This window comes from Tupaia chinensis, unplaced genomic scaffold, assembly GCF_000334495.1.
Source record: "Tupaia chinensis unplaced genomic scaffold, TupChi_1.0 Scaffold000515_1, whole genome shotgun sequence".
Classification (NCBI taxonomy): domain Eukaryota; kingdom Metazoa; phylum Chordata; class Mammalia; order Scandentia; family Tupaiidae; genus Tupaia; species Tupaia belangeri.
In genome coordinates this window covers 7,188,708-7,204,573 of record NW_006160028.1, presented here as the reverse complement: position 1 = coordinate 7,204,573, position 15,866 = coordinate 7,188,708, and the positions used below count along the sequence as shown (strand labels likewise).

Below are 15,866 nucleotides of genomic sequence, written 5' to 3'. Positions count from 1 at the left end.
GGCGAGGGCGGGGCCGGGGTCGGGGCTGCCGCAGCGTCTGGGCCGGCGGCCGGACTGGTGCCGGGAGCGAGGGACGTTGGTAAGCCGGAGCGCGGGCATCCACTCGGCTCCCTGGCGGACTGACCGTTCGCTTGACGGGGCTGGTTGGCCGTTCTCGCGCCGGTGCGCGCCAGCTCAGCGCTCCTGCCCGGAGGCCTCCAGCACTGCCCTCCCCCACGCCCGAGCCCGAGGCAGCAGTCTCTCTCCGGGCACCCGTGCATTTCTGGGGGCGGGGAGGGAGCTGGTCCCCAGGGACCGCTGCCTTCCTGGCTTTCTCTCCAGCCCAGGCTGGGCGACGCTGTCGCTGCGAAAGCTAGCGCCCCCGGCCGCTCCTCCCGAAGCCGGGCACAGCTTCTAGAGGGAGAGCTGCTGATAGGGGCCTCTAGCTTCTGCGGTCCTGGAAGTCAAGGGTTTTTATTTGTTCAGATAGTTCTGGCTTCTTCCTGCCTTGGCTCTTTTCCCCATGCTTCTAGTGAAAGGATATGACACGGTTGAGCATTAGGGTGATGGGAAGCCGGTTTTTGGGTTTGTTTTGTCGCTATCTGTGCTAGGCAGTATCAACCCCCATTCCATTGTATCATATGGCTACTCTGTTGGGAAAGGAAGGATGCAGAGAGGATGTCAGAGTTTCGGATCATAGCCTGTTGTTCGGTATGTTTTAACTTCATGCTAGACTCTTTAGTCTTTTTCTCCACATGTAAAGTGGGACTCTCATACCTATATGAATCAGTTGGGAGAGGTAAATGAGATGAATAAATGTCTTGGGAATCTGGTTAAACTTAGGTTAAGAATATCCAGGACACTTAATAGTAGGTTACTAATTACGGTTTTTGGCCCTTAGTCCAGAATAAGCTCTGTATGGAGAAGGGTGCCAGAAGAGATGCCAGGATCTGGTGTGGTCAGAACCTGACTGCTTTGGATGAGCAGCACCAGAAAGCACACTATCCTTCTCACCCACAGGTTTCCTGCTTACTGATAAAACATTGTTGGTATCTATGTGAGAGGACTTACATCAGTTTGTTCTGTATTCAAGATAGCTTTTGCCCAGTGGGCTCTTTCTAGGTGGAAAGCTAAGAAAGGCTTCATTTTCAGCTTGACTCACTTCAGAAGGAGTCCTCTGCACACACTTCAGAGGCCTTCTCACTCTGCCTCTGAAACATTTCGTGTTCATTGAAAATACACAGAGTATAAATGAATCCTTTGAGTGACTGAGTAAAACAATTCCAAGTTAACTTGAGGTGATGCCTTTCTCTAGATTGAAGAGAGAATGTTCACTGCTCTGTTCTTTAGTGGACCCCAAGTTAAGGGTGTATTTGAGGAGGAGGGAAGGGAGACGCAGAGAGTAAGCGAGCGAGTAGTACCTGTTCTCACTTGCTTGGTCAGGCCAGTTAAAGAAGCTTTCCTTTCCTCAGTGGGGTATTGTGATGGCTGCTGTGCGACATAGAGCTAGTAGCTAAGTACAGTCTTCAGTTATTCACTTATTTTTAAGAATTTTTTTTATCATTTTTTAAATAATTATTTTATTTAAACTTTATTTATTTTTTCATTTGACCAGGGAGGGACAGAGAGAGAGAAAGAGAAAGCAGCCTGCCAGTCCAGGACTCGAATGGTGGTCAGCCATGTGGGACTCCAATGCCCTAAACCACCACACCACCTGCTGGCCCCATTATTGTTATTTTAAATTTGAACAGAGTGAAACACACAGAGAGAAAGTGAGAAAGCAAACTGCCAGGTCTGGAACTTGAACCATGGTCAGCCATCTGGGAGTCCAGCACCTTTAACTACCAGGCCACTTGCCAGCCCCAGTCTTCAGTTCTTTTGACCCAGGATTGTCCATTTGACTTTTAAGTCATAGGTACAGAAGGGACCTTCAAGGTCATCTTACCCAGTAGTTGTGAAACCTGGCTGAGGATTCAAATCAATTGAGGAATTATCAATAAAACAAAACCACAGTTGTTTGAAGAAGGACCTCTAGGGTTTTTTTTTTTTTTTTTTAATATTAAGGAGTTACTCTTTTTTAAAAAAATTAATAATTGTTTTATTTAACTCTATTTATTTATTTTAATTTGACCAGAGAGGGACAGAGCAAGAGGGAGAGAGAGAAAGAGAGAAAGTGAGAAAGCAAGCCACCAGGTCCAGGACTTGAACCACAGTTTACCATGTCCAGTGCCCTTAACCACCACGCCACCTACTGGCCCCAGGTATTTGTGTTTTTTAAAAAATCCTCTTGGACCAGCAAGTGGCGCGGTGGTTAAGATGCTAGATGCTCCCACATGGCTGATCACAGTTTGAATCCCAAATCTGGTGGCTTGCTTTCTCACTTTCCCTCTCCATGTGTCTCTCTCTGGTCAAATTAAAATAAATAAATGAAGAAATAAAAATTAAATAGACAATTCTTTAGAAAAAATAACTTCTCAGGTGATATTCCTGGTTTGAAAACGTAGATGTAGTTCAGGCATCATAGTTTATAGGCTCAGAGAATGAACATGTCATGTCATGCCTGACAAGTTTACTGTCATTTTATTTTATTTTTTCTGTCTTTCTCTTCCTTTCTTTAACTAGTAACCTTACTGAATCAATGGTATTATTTTGGATTTTATAGTACCTAGAGCCCAGAAGGAAAACAAGTATTTTAAGTCAGTATTTCCGTGTGGTTCTGTTTTTATAGTTTCTTAAGCAGTTGGTTACTGAATGCTTTTTTTTGATGAGAGTAGTACAATGTTATATTAAAATTTCTTAGTAAATGTTGCTTAGATTTGTTTGTTGGCAGGATTATATAAAGATTACATCATTTTATAAATTAGTTTTTTTGCTAGGCATTTATGCTGAACCTTCAAAAACCATGGAGAAATTCTAATTTAAGACCATTTTGGTTTTGTCCTGCTTATTATAAACCCAGAATTCTCTGTAGAGGCTTTTTTCCCATCCTTCTCTATCCTAGTATGCATGGTCACTTACTTTGTGTTATTAGCCAGTTTATGGAGCTCAGTTTAAGAATGGGGCACTAGGGACCATCAGATATAATGGTTACGTTGCTGGAATCTCACATAGGGGACTGCAATTTGAGTCCTGGACCTGGCTGCTTAAAACTACACTGTGCACGTGTGCATGCATGCCCAAAATCCCAAGAGGAGAATGGGAGAGAAGGGATTGTGGCATGACCATCCCCCCCAGGGGTGAGTTCTCGCTTTCTCTCTCTCTGGTGAGTGCATGTGCCCTATAGCAGAAATCTCTCTTAAAAAAAAAAAAAAAAAGAAAGAAAGCATGGGGCTCTATGCCTTTCTACTTGTATAAACATCTGATTTAGCTAGAGCTTCTCAGCATTTGCTTTAAGCACGTCCTAGAATTTTTAGTTCCTTTTTCTTTTCTTGGATAAATTGTACTGTGTCATCAATTTATTTAGGCAGAATTTCATGTTTAAAAAAAAAATGTCAGAGGCCACGCTTACTTGCCAGAGAGAGAGCGAGAGAGAGAGAGAGAGATAGAGAGAGAGAACAGGAACCCCCCCAAAATAATAAAATTAAGTAAATCTTTAAAAAAAAAAAGATTGATTGCACATGCTCACCAGAGAGACAGAGAACTTTAGGGCCTGATCATGCCACAGTCCTTTTTCTTCCATTTTTCTATCCCGGCAGGATTTGGGGCACATAGCTGGCATGTTTCTCAAGCCACCAAGCCCAGGATTGAACTGTGGTTAGCCATGTGGAACCTAGCTTCCTTCACCACTTTTAACCACCAGGTTAACCACTTCCTTTAACCACTTTTAACAGGGCTGGTTCTGTATTGTAGCTTCTAAAATGTTTTTTTCTGTTCTTTTTTTTCCCCATTGTGTACATAGTCTTAAAAAGAGAAACCTTGGGACCAGCAGTTAGCATAATGGCGATGTCGCTGGACTCCCATATAGTCAACCACGGATCTAGTCCTGGACCCAGTGGCTTAAAACTCACGCCGGGTGCGTGTGCGTGCGTGCCCAAGATCCCAAGAGGAGACTGGAGGAGAAGGGATTGTGGCGTGGCCATCCCCCCTGGGGGGTGATTTCTCTCTTTCTATCTCTCTGTCTCTCTGTCTGTCTGGCAAGCGCATGCACCCTATAGCAAAAACCTCTAAAAACAAAAACAAACAGAGAAACCTTTAAAGAGAACCAGCAGATGGCCTAATAGCTACGTTGCTGACTCCCATGTAGTCAACCACGGATCTAGTCCTGGACCCAGTGGCTTAAACTCAAGCCGGGCACATGTACATGTGTACCCAAGTGAGAGAAGAATGGAAGAGAAGGGATTGTGGTGTGGCCCTCACCCCCTGGGGGGTGATTTCTCACTTTCTGTTTCTCTCTCTCTCTCTTTCTGGTGAGCGCACACACCCTATAGCAAAAACCTCAAAAAAAAGAAACCTTCAAAAGCCTTTAAAATCTGTGCATTTTACCATGTGTAAATTATATCCTTAATAAAAGTTATAAACATTTTTGTTCTTGAGTTGGCCCACCAGCTCAGCAGTTAAGGGAGCCAGATTTCACAAGGCTGACTGTGGTTTGCATCTTCGCTCCAGTGGGTTGAAAAACACGCTGGAAATTGGGACCAGCCATGGTCTGGAGGGAGGTTAAGGTGTCTAGATCCCACATAGCCAACTGTATGGTTCACTTCCTGGACCTGGTGGCTTGAGACTCATGGTGGGCTTGTGTGTCTGCATGCCCAAAATCTCAAAAGGAGGGAGAAATGATCATGGATTGATCATTCCTTGATCAGGGAGAATATGTGAGTACTCTCTCCCTCTCCCATTCTTTCTCCAGTGAGTGGATGCACCCTCTGGCAAATTAAAAATAAATAATAAAATGAAACAAAAAAGAAAGAAAAATAAAACACACTGGGCTCATGTGCATGTGTGCCTAAAATCTTGATGGGAAGAAGGAATTATAGAAAAATGACTGTTGCATGTCTACACCCTACTTGGGGTTGCTTTCTTGCCCTTTTTCTGGTAAGCACACATTGCCCTATGAAAATTTATAAATTTTTTTTTATTCTCAAGACATTGATCAATGGGTACAAAGTTTTAGTTAGACTGAAGAAATACGTTTTAGTGACCTATTTATTGTACTGCATGGTGACCACAGTTAATAATAATGTATATTTAAAGACTGTTCATGGTCTGGCCATGTAGTCTAGTGGTTAAAGGGGCTAGATCCCACACAGCCAGCTGTGGTTTGAATTCTCAGTCTCAACGGCTTTAAGAAAAAAATGATCCTTATGCATATGTGTGTTTACAACAGGATGGAGTAATGGAGGAGGGATTGTGTGATATGACCACAACCCATGGAGGGAGTGCTTTCTCTATTTTTTTTTCTCTCTCTCTGTCACACTGGGAACTCGTGTTCCTCCTGGAAATTAACAAAAATAATTGTCGAAAGAATAGATTTCCTAATGTTCTCACCACAGAAAAATAAGTTGGTGAGGTGATAGATATGCTGATTAGCTTGACTGAATCTTTTTTTAAAAATTATTTTATTTAGTTTTATTTGTTTATTTATTTTAATTCGACCAGAGAGGGACAGAGGGAGAGAGAGAGAAAGGGAAAGCGAGAAAGCCAAGACCAGGACTCAAACCACAGTTGGCCATGTGGGAGTCCAGTGCCCTCAACCATCACGGCACCTGCTGGCCCCTTAAGTATATATTTTTAAAGTATGTGAACGTTTCCATAGTTCTAAAAAGTCAGGGCTTTACAGAGCTACTCCCATTTGCATTTCTTCTATTCTTTCTTCTCATTTTGCTCATCAGGGAGGGACAGAGAAAAATATAGAAAGTGAGGGGGGATGGCCATGCTACAGTCCATTCCCTTCCATTTTCCTCTCAGAATTTTGGGCGTGTGTGTACATGCATAGGGTGTGTTTTTCAAACTACCTGGTCTGAGACAAACTGCAGTTGATCCAGCTGCCTTAACCACCACACCACTGACTGACCCTCTCCTTTTCTAATTCCTCCATTCTTTTCACTTCATTCCCCCCTACCATTGAAAGGCATGATACTGGTACTTGTTTTCAGTATCTTTGCTTTTTTTTTTTTTTTTAACTTTTTTTTTTGTTTTTGAGAGATTTTCACTGTAGGGCGCGTGCGCTCGCCAGACAGACAGAGAGAGAGACATAGAGACAGAAAGCGAGAAATCACCCCCCCAGGGGGGATGGTCACGCCGCAATCCCTTCTCCGTTCTCCTCTCGGGATCTTGGGCACGCACGCACACGTGCCCGGCGTGAGTTTTAAGCCACCGGGTCCGGGACACGAACCGCGGTCGACTACGTGGGAGTCCCGCGACATAGCCATTACGCTAACTGCTGGTTCCCAGTATCTTTGCTTTTGACTTAATGATATATTTTGGAAATCACTCCATCTTAGTTCATAGAGGTCATCATTCTTTTATTGCTTCATTCATTGTGTAAATAAACCATGCTTTATTATCCTCTGTATAAACATTTAGATTATTCCCAATATTTTGCTGTTATGAACAGTGTCGCAATAAGTAACTTTGTATTCATTATTATTTCAGGTGTATCTTCCTTAAAATGGAGTTGTTGGATTAAAAGGTAAATACTTTTGTAGCGTTATTAGATAATTACCAAATTCTCACACAAAAGAATTGTATCAGTTTGTATTCCCACCAGCAAAGTTTGAAACTGCCTCTTCTCCCACGAACAGACTGTATTCATAATTTTTGCCAATTTTCTTATGAATGAAGGTAAATATCTTATTAAGAGCCATAAGTCGTCGGGACCAGCAGTTGGCATAATGTCCATGCTGCCAGACTCCCATGTAATTGACCACGGTTTGAGTCCTGGACCTGGTGACTTAAACTCACACTGGGCCCGAGTGCATGCATGCCCAAGATCTTGAGAGGAGAATGGAGGAGAAAGGATTGTGGAGTGGCCATCCCCCTGGGGGGTGATTTCTCGCTTTCTGTCTCTCTCTCTTGCTGGTGAGTGCATGTGCCCTATAGCAAACACCTCTCCCCCTCCCGCCCCCCCAGAAAAGCGCCATAAATTGTCTCCTAATGTCTTTTTTTTTTTTAAAGAAATTTTTTGGGGGGCTGGCAGGTGGTGTGGTTAAGATGCTGGACTCTCACGTGGTTGAACGCAGTTCAAGACCTGGACCTGGTGGCTTGCTTTCTCACATCCTTCCTCTCTCTCTCTTTGTCCCTCTCTAGTCAAATTAAAAAAATAAGTAATAATATCAAATGAAATGAAATAATTCTTTTTTAAAAATAGTTTTTAATTTAATTTATTATTATTATTATTATTTAATTTGACCACAGAGAGAGAGAAAGAGGGAAAGTGAGAAAGCCAGCCACCAGGTACAGGATTTGAACCATGGCCATGTAGGAATCCAACACCTTAACCACTATGCCACTTGCTGGTTCGCCTAATGTCTTCTTACCATTTTTTCCATCAGACTTTTTGTCCTTTATCCTTCAGCTTGAGAGTATTTTTTGTTGTTGTTGAGAGAGAGATTTTTACTATAGGGCACATGCACTTGTTACAGAGACAGGCAGAAAGCAAGAAGTCACTCCCCAGGGGGATGGCCACCCCACAGTCTCTTCTCCATTCTTCTCTTGGGATTTTGGGCATGCATGCACACATGCCTGGTGTGAATTTCAAGTTACCAGGTCCGGGACGCTTTTTTTTTTTAGTTTTTTTTTTTTGAGAGGTTTTTGCTATAGGGCACGTGCGCTCACCAGACAGACAGAGACAGGGAGACAGAAAGTGAGAAATCACCCCCCAGGGGGGATGGCCATGCCGCAATCCCTTCTCCTCCATTCTTCTCTTGGGATCTTAGGCATGCACGCACACGCGCCCGGCGTGAGTTTTAAGCCACTGGGTCCGGGACGCGAACTGCGGTTGACTACGTGGGAGTCCAGCAACATAGCCATTATGCTAACTGCTGGTCCCCTCAGGTCCAGGACTCTTAACTGTAGTTTATGACGTGGGAGTCCAGCGACTTAACCATTACATCATCTGCTGGTCCCAAGAGTTCTATATATATATCAGGGATATTAGCCCTATAGCTGACATATATCATAAATATTTTCTTCTGGTCTATCAGTTGTCTTTGGATTTTGTTAATTTTTTATTTTTTAAACTTTTAAGGTTTCTATTGAATTTTTCACTTTTGCTATTATTATTATTTCTTTTTTGAGAGGGTTTTTGTTACAGGGTGTGTGCGCTTGCCAGAAAGACAGAGACAGACAGAAAGCGAGAAGTCACCCCCCAGAGGAGATGGCCACGCCGCAATCCCTTCTCCTCCATTCTCCTCTTGGGATCCTGGGCCCATATGCACACGCGCCCAGCATGAGTTGAAGCCACCAGATCCAGGACTTGAACTGCAGTTGACTACGCGGGAGTCCAGTGACATAGCCATTATGCCAACTGCTGGTCCCATCTTTTATGGATTTTCTTACGGACTACTTATATTGTTCACAGAAGAACTTTCCAGTGTTCTGGATTAGATAGACTGCCAGGGTTCTGGGAGATGGGTAGGAAAGAGTATTAGGAGTCTCATATTCAATATGTAGACCTTCCTTTTTTTTTAGACAGGTTTTTGCCATAGGGCATGTGTGCTCACCAGAGAGACAGAGACAGAGAGACAGAAAGTGAGAAATCACCCTCCACAGAAGATGGCCATGCCTCAATTCCTTCTCCATTCTCCTCTTGGGATCTTGGGTACGTCCCCATGTGAGTTTATGTCGCCCAGTCTAGGACTCGGACTAGAGTCGACCACGTGGTAGTTCAGTGACGTAAAATTACGCCATCTGCTGGTTCCCCCTTTTTACCCTTTCTGAAGGATATAGTCTCAGTCTTGAGTGGGGGAGGAGTGGTTACTGTCTAGGTTGAATGGAGGGATCTAGGGGTCTCATTGCTTCTTACACTTTAAGGCATACCATAGAGTAATTATTCAGACCTGTTTTGTTGAGGCTTTCCCAGATAAGATTATGAGTTGGTCTTTTTTCTTTGAATGATTGGCCTATCTCATCCCCCAGACTGGTCTGCCCCTCGGGAGTATGTATCTGACTGCCAGCTGTCTGGAAGCTAGCTGACTGGGGAAGGGGTCAGGGAGGGAATTCACTGTGTTAACTCATTTATCATCCTAGTGTATGTACCCCCGCCCTTAGTTGCATATGATGTGTCCAACCAACTAGCCTGATTCATCCTTCCCAGAAAGTGAAACTGTTAACTGCCAGGGTGGGAGAAGGGGGTCTGCGGCTCTAACTGCTCCTTATTCAGACTGTCAGTCCTTGCATTTCAGCTCTGTCCATACTCCTGACCTTCACGGGTATTCATTGACTCCAATTCTGAGGCTTTCTTAGGTCCTTTAGCTTGCTTCTTGGTGGCTTAGATTTCAGCTTTTTTGGCATAGTAAGTCTGTTACTCTTCATTCATCTGCTTCTTTAAAAGATTTTGTCACTCTTGTCTCCTCTTTGTCTGTGTCCTTGAAGGCTTTTGCCTTTGTATTGGGTTTTCAGAAAAACCATGATGCATTTTTGCATAAAAAATATGTCATGACTTTTTTGACCATCCAGTAAAAATCTAATTTATGCCATCTTAATGGGATTTGGAAAGGGAACTGAAGTAAACATGTTCTGCCCTTTGTTTTTCTTTTCAGATAAACCGATGCACAGAAAGATAATAGAGTTTTTTTTTTGGTAAGGTATTAGCAGGCTGTAATTAGAATATTTATTTCTGATTCCTAGTCTAGTGTTTCTTCCCCTCTACCTATAGTGGCCATTGCCTTTCTTACTAGGCTGAAGAGCCTTTAGTAATATGTAGAGACTTCAGAAATTGTGGAAAAATCAAAATAGAAGTATTTCAGTGCAAAAAATTTTGAAATCCATGGAGTTTCTTTTTCTTCCCTTCAATTGTCAGAAGGTGTGTTTGCTCACTAGAGAGGCCCCGAGGAGGGGCAGCAGAGAAAGCACCCTTTGCCCAGTGGGGTGTCGTCATGCTGCAATCCCTTCTCTGTTTCTCCATCCTGTTGGGATTTCGGACACGCATATACATGTACCTAGTTTGTTTTTTCAAGCTTCTGGGGCAGTTTTTTGAACTGCAATTGGCCATATGGGATCTAGCACCTTAACGGTTAGTCTACAAACGAAATAAGCTTTTCCTATGAACTTATGAAGACCCTCTTGTATAAACACTTGTTAAATCCCAAGGGGAAACAAGTTTGTGTGTGTATACTTGTGTTTGTTCTTTTTCCTCGTATTCACTTGAGAGCAAGAGCCACAACTGGTTGACAATACCTGATAGTCCTGTACCCTCAGAGTCCCTCAAAGAGTCTTTGATAAAAGATAAGCCTGGTCTCCCTCTTTATATACTGGTATCACAAGTATTTACTGAATTATCTGCTTTGGGATGGCTATACAGAGCAAGAGTTCTTATTCTAAAAGTTTGTTGTATGAGGGTTCAATCAGGTGGCATAGTCTATGGCATATTGGACTGTGGTATTTGAAGCCACATAGCCAACTGGGCTGGGATGCCAGAGTTGCCTGAAAACATGCTGGGCATGTGTCTGGATGCCCAAGCTCTCATACTTTGAGGGCTGGGGAAAGGGATGCGGCAAGATCCTGTTGAAGGTGTTTCTCTTTTCTGGCATGTATCGTTAAAAAATAATATCTTGTATGAGACAAATTATTTTTGGGAAATTAAAAAATGAATATGGAATCAGTTTTAAGAGGTCTCTTTTCTCTATCCTTCATTTTACAGCTGAGAACACAGAATCTGGGAGATTCCCTTAAAATCCCTTGGCTAATGAGAATTAGGGCCAACACTTAGTTCTTTTCTTATAGATGTTCTGTTTTGACCCATTGCCTTGTATACTTCATCAGAAACAGACTGCATCCTGGAAAATAATTCTTGAGACTTATTTCTATCAGAGGCAGGTATATAGCAACTCAGGTCTTGTTAGAATACTGATATCTTTCCTCCTCTCCAGTTTTCATTGTGATGAAAGCCTTAATCAGGTAGGAATTTATTATGTATGATAGTATAAAGTTTATGTGTTCTTTTTTTTCCTTTTAATTTTCTATCTTAATTGATTATGTCTTCATGATCCAGTGTTTAGGTCGAAATGTAATTTTTATTTTCTTCTTTACAGCTGCTTTCAGATCTCATTATGCATCAGAAAAATGAAAAAACAGAGGAAAATTCTATGGAAGAAAGGAATCCACTTAGCCTTTTCTGAGAAATGGAATACTGGGTTTGGAAGCTTTAAGAAGTTCTATTTTCCCCAACACTTGTGCATTCTGAAAGCTAAGTTGGGAAGGCCAGTTATTTGCAATAAACAGTTGAGGCATTTTCCTTGTACAAACAAGGCTCTTCAAGTCCAGAAGACGTGGATCCAGGATGAACCACTCTGTGCTAAGACCAAGTCCAGCGTGGCTACTCGGAATGTTAGTACTTTGTCCTCCAAAGTAAACAGAAAAGACACTAAACATTTCATTTCCTCAAGGACTCTCCTGAAACTCCAAGCAGAGAAGTTGCTGTCATCAGCAGATAACTCTGACCATGAATACTGTGGAGAGAAAAGTCTGTCACAGGCAGTTGCTGACTTACCAGCACGTAATGTTTTAGGTCAGGCCAATGGTCACAGACCCAGGACAGAGCTGCAGACTTCTGACTTTCCCATGAAGTTCAATGGAGAGAGCCAGAGCCCAGGTGAGAGTGGTACTGTTGTGGTCACCTTGAGCAACCATAAGAGAAAGCGCTTTTGTTATAGCTGCTACCAGGGGCTGAAGCACCACCAAAATGGGGGACCCCTGATTCCAAAAAGGTTTCAGCTTAACCAACAGAGACGAATAAAAGTGTCTCCTCTTATGATGTATGAGAAATTATCCATGATTAGATTTCGGTACAGGATTCTCAGATCCCAGCACTTCAGAACAAAAAGCAAAGTTTGCAAGTTAAGAAAAGCCCAGCGAAGCTGGGTACAAAAGGTCACTGGGGACCATCAGGAGACCCTTAGAGAGAACAGTGAGGGTGGCAGTTGCAGCCCATTCCCTTCCCCAGAACCTAAAGACCCTTCTTGTTGGCATCAGCCATATTTCCCAGATATGGACAGCAATGCTGTGGTAAAGGGAAAGAACTCTCCTATGCCTGATGGCCACCCTAAAGGAAGTCCTTTCTTGGACAAGAAGCTTAGTTTAGATGAAGCATTTCCTGACCAACCAAATGGCAGTGCCACATACACCTGGGACCAGTCATCCTGTTCCTCTCCTAAATGGGAACGTACAGAGCTGACTCATGACATCCCCTTATCAGAGCTTCGTTCGAGTAACATGTTCATCTCGGAAACTGAAAGAGAAATTATGACTCTGGGTCCGGAAAATAAGACAGGTACTGTCAGTGATGACAGAGGAAAACTGTCAGTGTCTGGAGCAGATAAATCTGTGACTAGTGTAGATGGGCCGGTGTCTGAAGAGACTGTTCAGAATGAGAACTCATACCAGATGGAGGAAGATGGATCTCACAAGCAGAACATTCTTAGTTCTAAGTTGCTGGACCATCCGTACTGTAAAAGTCCTTTGGAGGCTCCCCTGGTATGCAGTGGACTCAAACTAGAAAATCAAGTGGGAGGTGGGAAGAACAGTCAGAACGCCTCTCCAGTGGATGACGAACAGCTGTCAATCTGTCTTTCTGGTATGCACTCTTCCTTTTTTCTCCCTCAGCCTCCAGCCTGTACTAGCTGTTATCCTTTTTAGAAATTCTATTTTTTCCTCCCACCCACGGATTTCCCTTTAAGCAGTTAGGTTTTCTTCTTAAAGTCTTTTATGTTGCTGCATAATGTAGATGTTCTATACATATTTAATTAATCCTTGCATTGATATCAGTGGTTTCTTCTATAAATGGTGTAATGATATCATTTCTTTTTCTTTTTTTTTTTAAAGAATATTTTATTTAGCTTTATTTATTCATTTATTTCAGTTTGACCAGATAGGCATTTAGTAAGCAAGAGAGAGAGAGAGAAAGTGAGAGAGAGAAAGTGAGAAAGCAAGCCTCCAAGTCCGAGACTCGAACTGTGGTTGGCCATGTGAGAATCTAGTGCTCCTAACCACAATGCCACCTGCCGGCCCCTCTTTTCTTTCTTTCTTTTTTTAATGGTGAGATTTTTGCTATAGATTACATGTGCTCAGTGGAGAGACAGAGACAGAGACAAAGTGAGAAATCAACCCCCCACATACCCTGCCCAGCGCCATAGCCACTCTACAATCCCTTCCTCTCCATTCCCCTCTTGGGATCTTGGGCATGTGCCTAGCGTGATTTTTAAGTTGCCAGGTCTGGGACTTTAACTATGGTCCACTACGTGAAAGTCCAGCAATGTAACCATTATGCCATCTGCTGGTCCCAATATGATTTCTTTTCACTTACATAATTATGTCTGTAAGTTAAATTCCCAGTATTAGAATTGCTGGTGAAAGTATATTCACACTTAACTTTTTAAAATAATTTATTTATTATTACTTCTTTTTTACATGAGTTTTGTTAGAGAAAGACAGAGTGAGAGGGAGAATGTGAAAGCAAGCCACCATGTCCAGGACTTAAACCGTGGTCATTCATGTGGGAATTCTAGCACCTTAATCACTATGCCACCTGCTGGTCCCCACACTTAAATTTTAAGAATTGTTCAATTACTCTCCAAAAATAGAGCCAGTTTACACTTTCGAAGCTTTGCCAGTCTTAAAGATTACATGAGAATTTTGTTTTAATTTACATGTTTTATTAAGCGATTATTTTTTTAAAATTGTGGCCACGGGTGGTAGGTACCCCTCCAGAGTCTTCACATTGGAATTCTACTCCCAGGTTCAGCTGAGTAACAGTGAGAGAGAAAGAGAAAAATGAGAAAGCATATCCCAGGGGGGATGACCATGTTGCAATCCCTTTTCCATTCTCCTCTTGGGATTTTCGGGCTTGCACATACACATGCTTGACATGTTTTTCCAGCTACTGGATCTGGAACTTGAACCAGGTAATCGGCCATGTGGGATTCAGCCTTAACCATGACACTACCTGATCGGTCCCATAAATCTTCAGTTCCTCTTTTTTGTTTTTTTAAGAATTATTTATTTAATTCCATTTGTTATTATTATTATTTATTTATTTATTTATTTATTTATTTATTTTGAGAGGTTTTCACTATAGGGCGCGTGTGGTCGCCAGACAGAGACATAGAGACAGAAAGCGAGAAATCACCCCCAGGGGGGATGGTCACACTGCAATCCCTTCTCCTCCATTCTCCTCCTGGGATCTTGGGCACGCACGCCTTGCGTGAGTTTTCAGCCTCTGGGTCCGGGACGCGAACCGTGGTCGACTACGTGGGAGTCCAGCAACATAGCCATTAAGCTAACTGCTGGTTCCCTTATTATTTTTAATTTTATCAGAGAGAGCAAGAAAGGGAAGGTGAGAAAGCAAGCCACCAAGTCTGAGACTTGAGCCATGGTTGGCTGTGTGGGAATTCTGCATCTTCAACCACCACACCACCTGCTGGCCCCGAAATTTTCAGTTCTTACATTATAAATTTATCTCTTTTACTCTATGGCTTCTAAATTTATCTTTTTTACTCTATGGGTTCTTATTTTTTTTTTTTTTTTTTTTTGAGAGAGAGGTTTTTGCTATAGGGCACGTGCACTCTCCAGAATGACAGAGAAAGAGAGACAGAAAGTGAGAAATCATCCTCCAGGGAGAATGGCCACACCGCAATCCCTTCTCCTCCATTCTTCGCTAGGGATCTTGGGCACACACGCACACGCACCCGGAATGAGTTTAAGCCACTGGGTCCGGGACTTGAACCGCAGTCGGCTTCATGGGAGTTCAGCAACATAGCCATTATGCTAACTGCTGGTCCCATGGCTTCTAGTTTTTATGTTATGCTTTAAAAATCCATGTTTTGTCAAAATATACCCTATGAAGTAAATCAATATAAACTTTTTTGGAAAGCAATAAGACATTGTCAGTCTTTGGTCCATTCTCTTTCTTGGAATTTATTCTGTATGTAAAAGAGTACAAATGCGATTGTATAGGGATGTTAATTGTATTGTTGTAGTAAGAAAACTGAAGATACCTGCTACTCCTGGCCTGGGGTTATGGCAGTTGGATCCCACATAACCAGCTCCATGGTTTGAATCCTAGATCCAGTGACTTGAAAAAAACTGTGTGTGTGTGGGCATACTTGCCCAAAATCCTGAAAGGAGTAAGGGATGAAGAAGGGATTGGAGTGTGCCCAGGCCCCATGAGCAATGCTTTCTCACTTTCCTTCTCTTTCACTCTGTCTCTGGGTGAGCACATGTATCTTCTAGTATGTGAAAACAAAAAAACCCAAACCAGGGACCAGCAGGTGGCATGGTGGTTAAGGCCCTGGACACTCCCACATGGTTGACTGGTTTGAGAACTGGACCTAATGGCATGTTTTCTCATTTTTCCTCTTTCTCTTTGTCTCTTTGGTCAAATTAAATAAATGAATTTTTAAAAAATCTTAAAAAAACAAAAACAAAAACAAAACCAGGGACCAGCAGTTAGTGTAATGGCTATGTCATTGGACTCCCATGTAGTCGACTACGGTTCGAGTCCCGGACCCAGCAGCTTAAACTCATGCCAGGCACGTGTGCGTCCACACGCGTGTGTGTGTATGTCCAAGATCCTGAGAGGAGAATGGAGGAGAAGAGATTACAACGTGGCCATCCCTCCTGGAGGGTGATTTCTCGCTTTCTGTCTCTGTCTTTTTGGCAAGTCACCCAATAGCAAAAACCTCTCCTAAAAAAAAAAGGTAGGGAACCAGCAGTTAGCGTAATGGCTATGTCGC

At 42.7% G+C, this 15,866-nt stretch overlaps 1 protein-coding gene across 3 annotated transcripts in view; it reads left to right on the top strand.

Moving 5' to 3' along the window:
* Nucleotides 1-22: 22 nt before the first annotated feature.
* Nucleotides 23-15,866, top strand: part of SENP5 (SUMO specific peptidase 5) — a gene marked incomplete at its 5' end in the record, with an annotated part of 44,660 nt that continues 28,816 nt past the window's right edge. For 2 of the 3 annotated variants that reach the window (XM_006156768.3, XM_027775031.1), the window contains 3 exon segments: nt 23-79; nt 6,571-6,607; nt 11,169-12,709. In XM_006156768.3, coding sequence (XP_006156830.1) covers nt 11,200-12,709 — 1,510 coding nt within the window. 3 annotated transcript variants of the gene reach the window in all.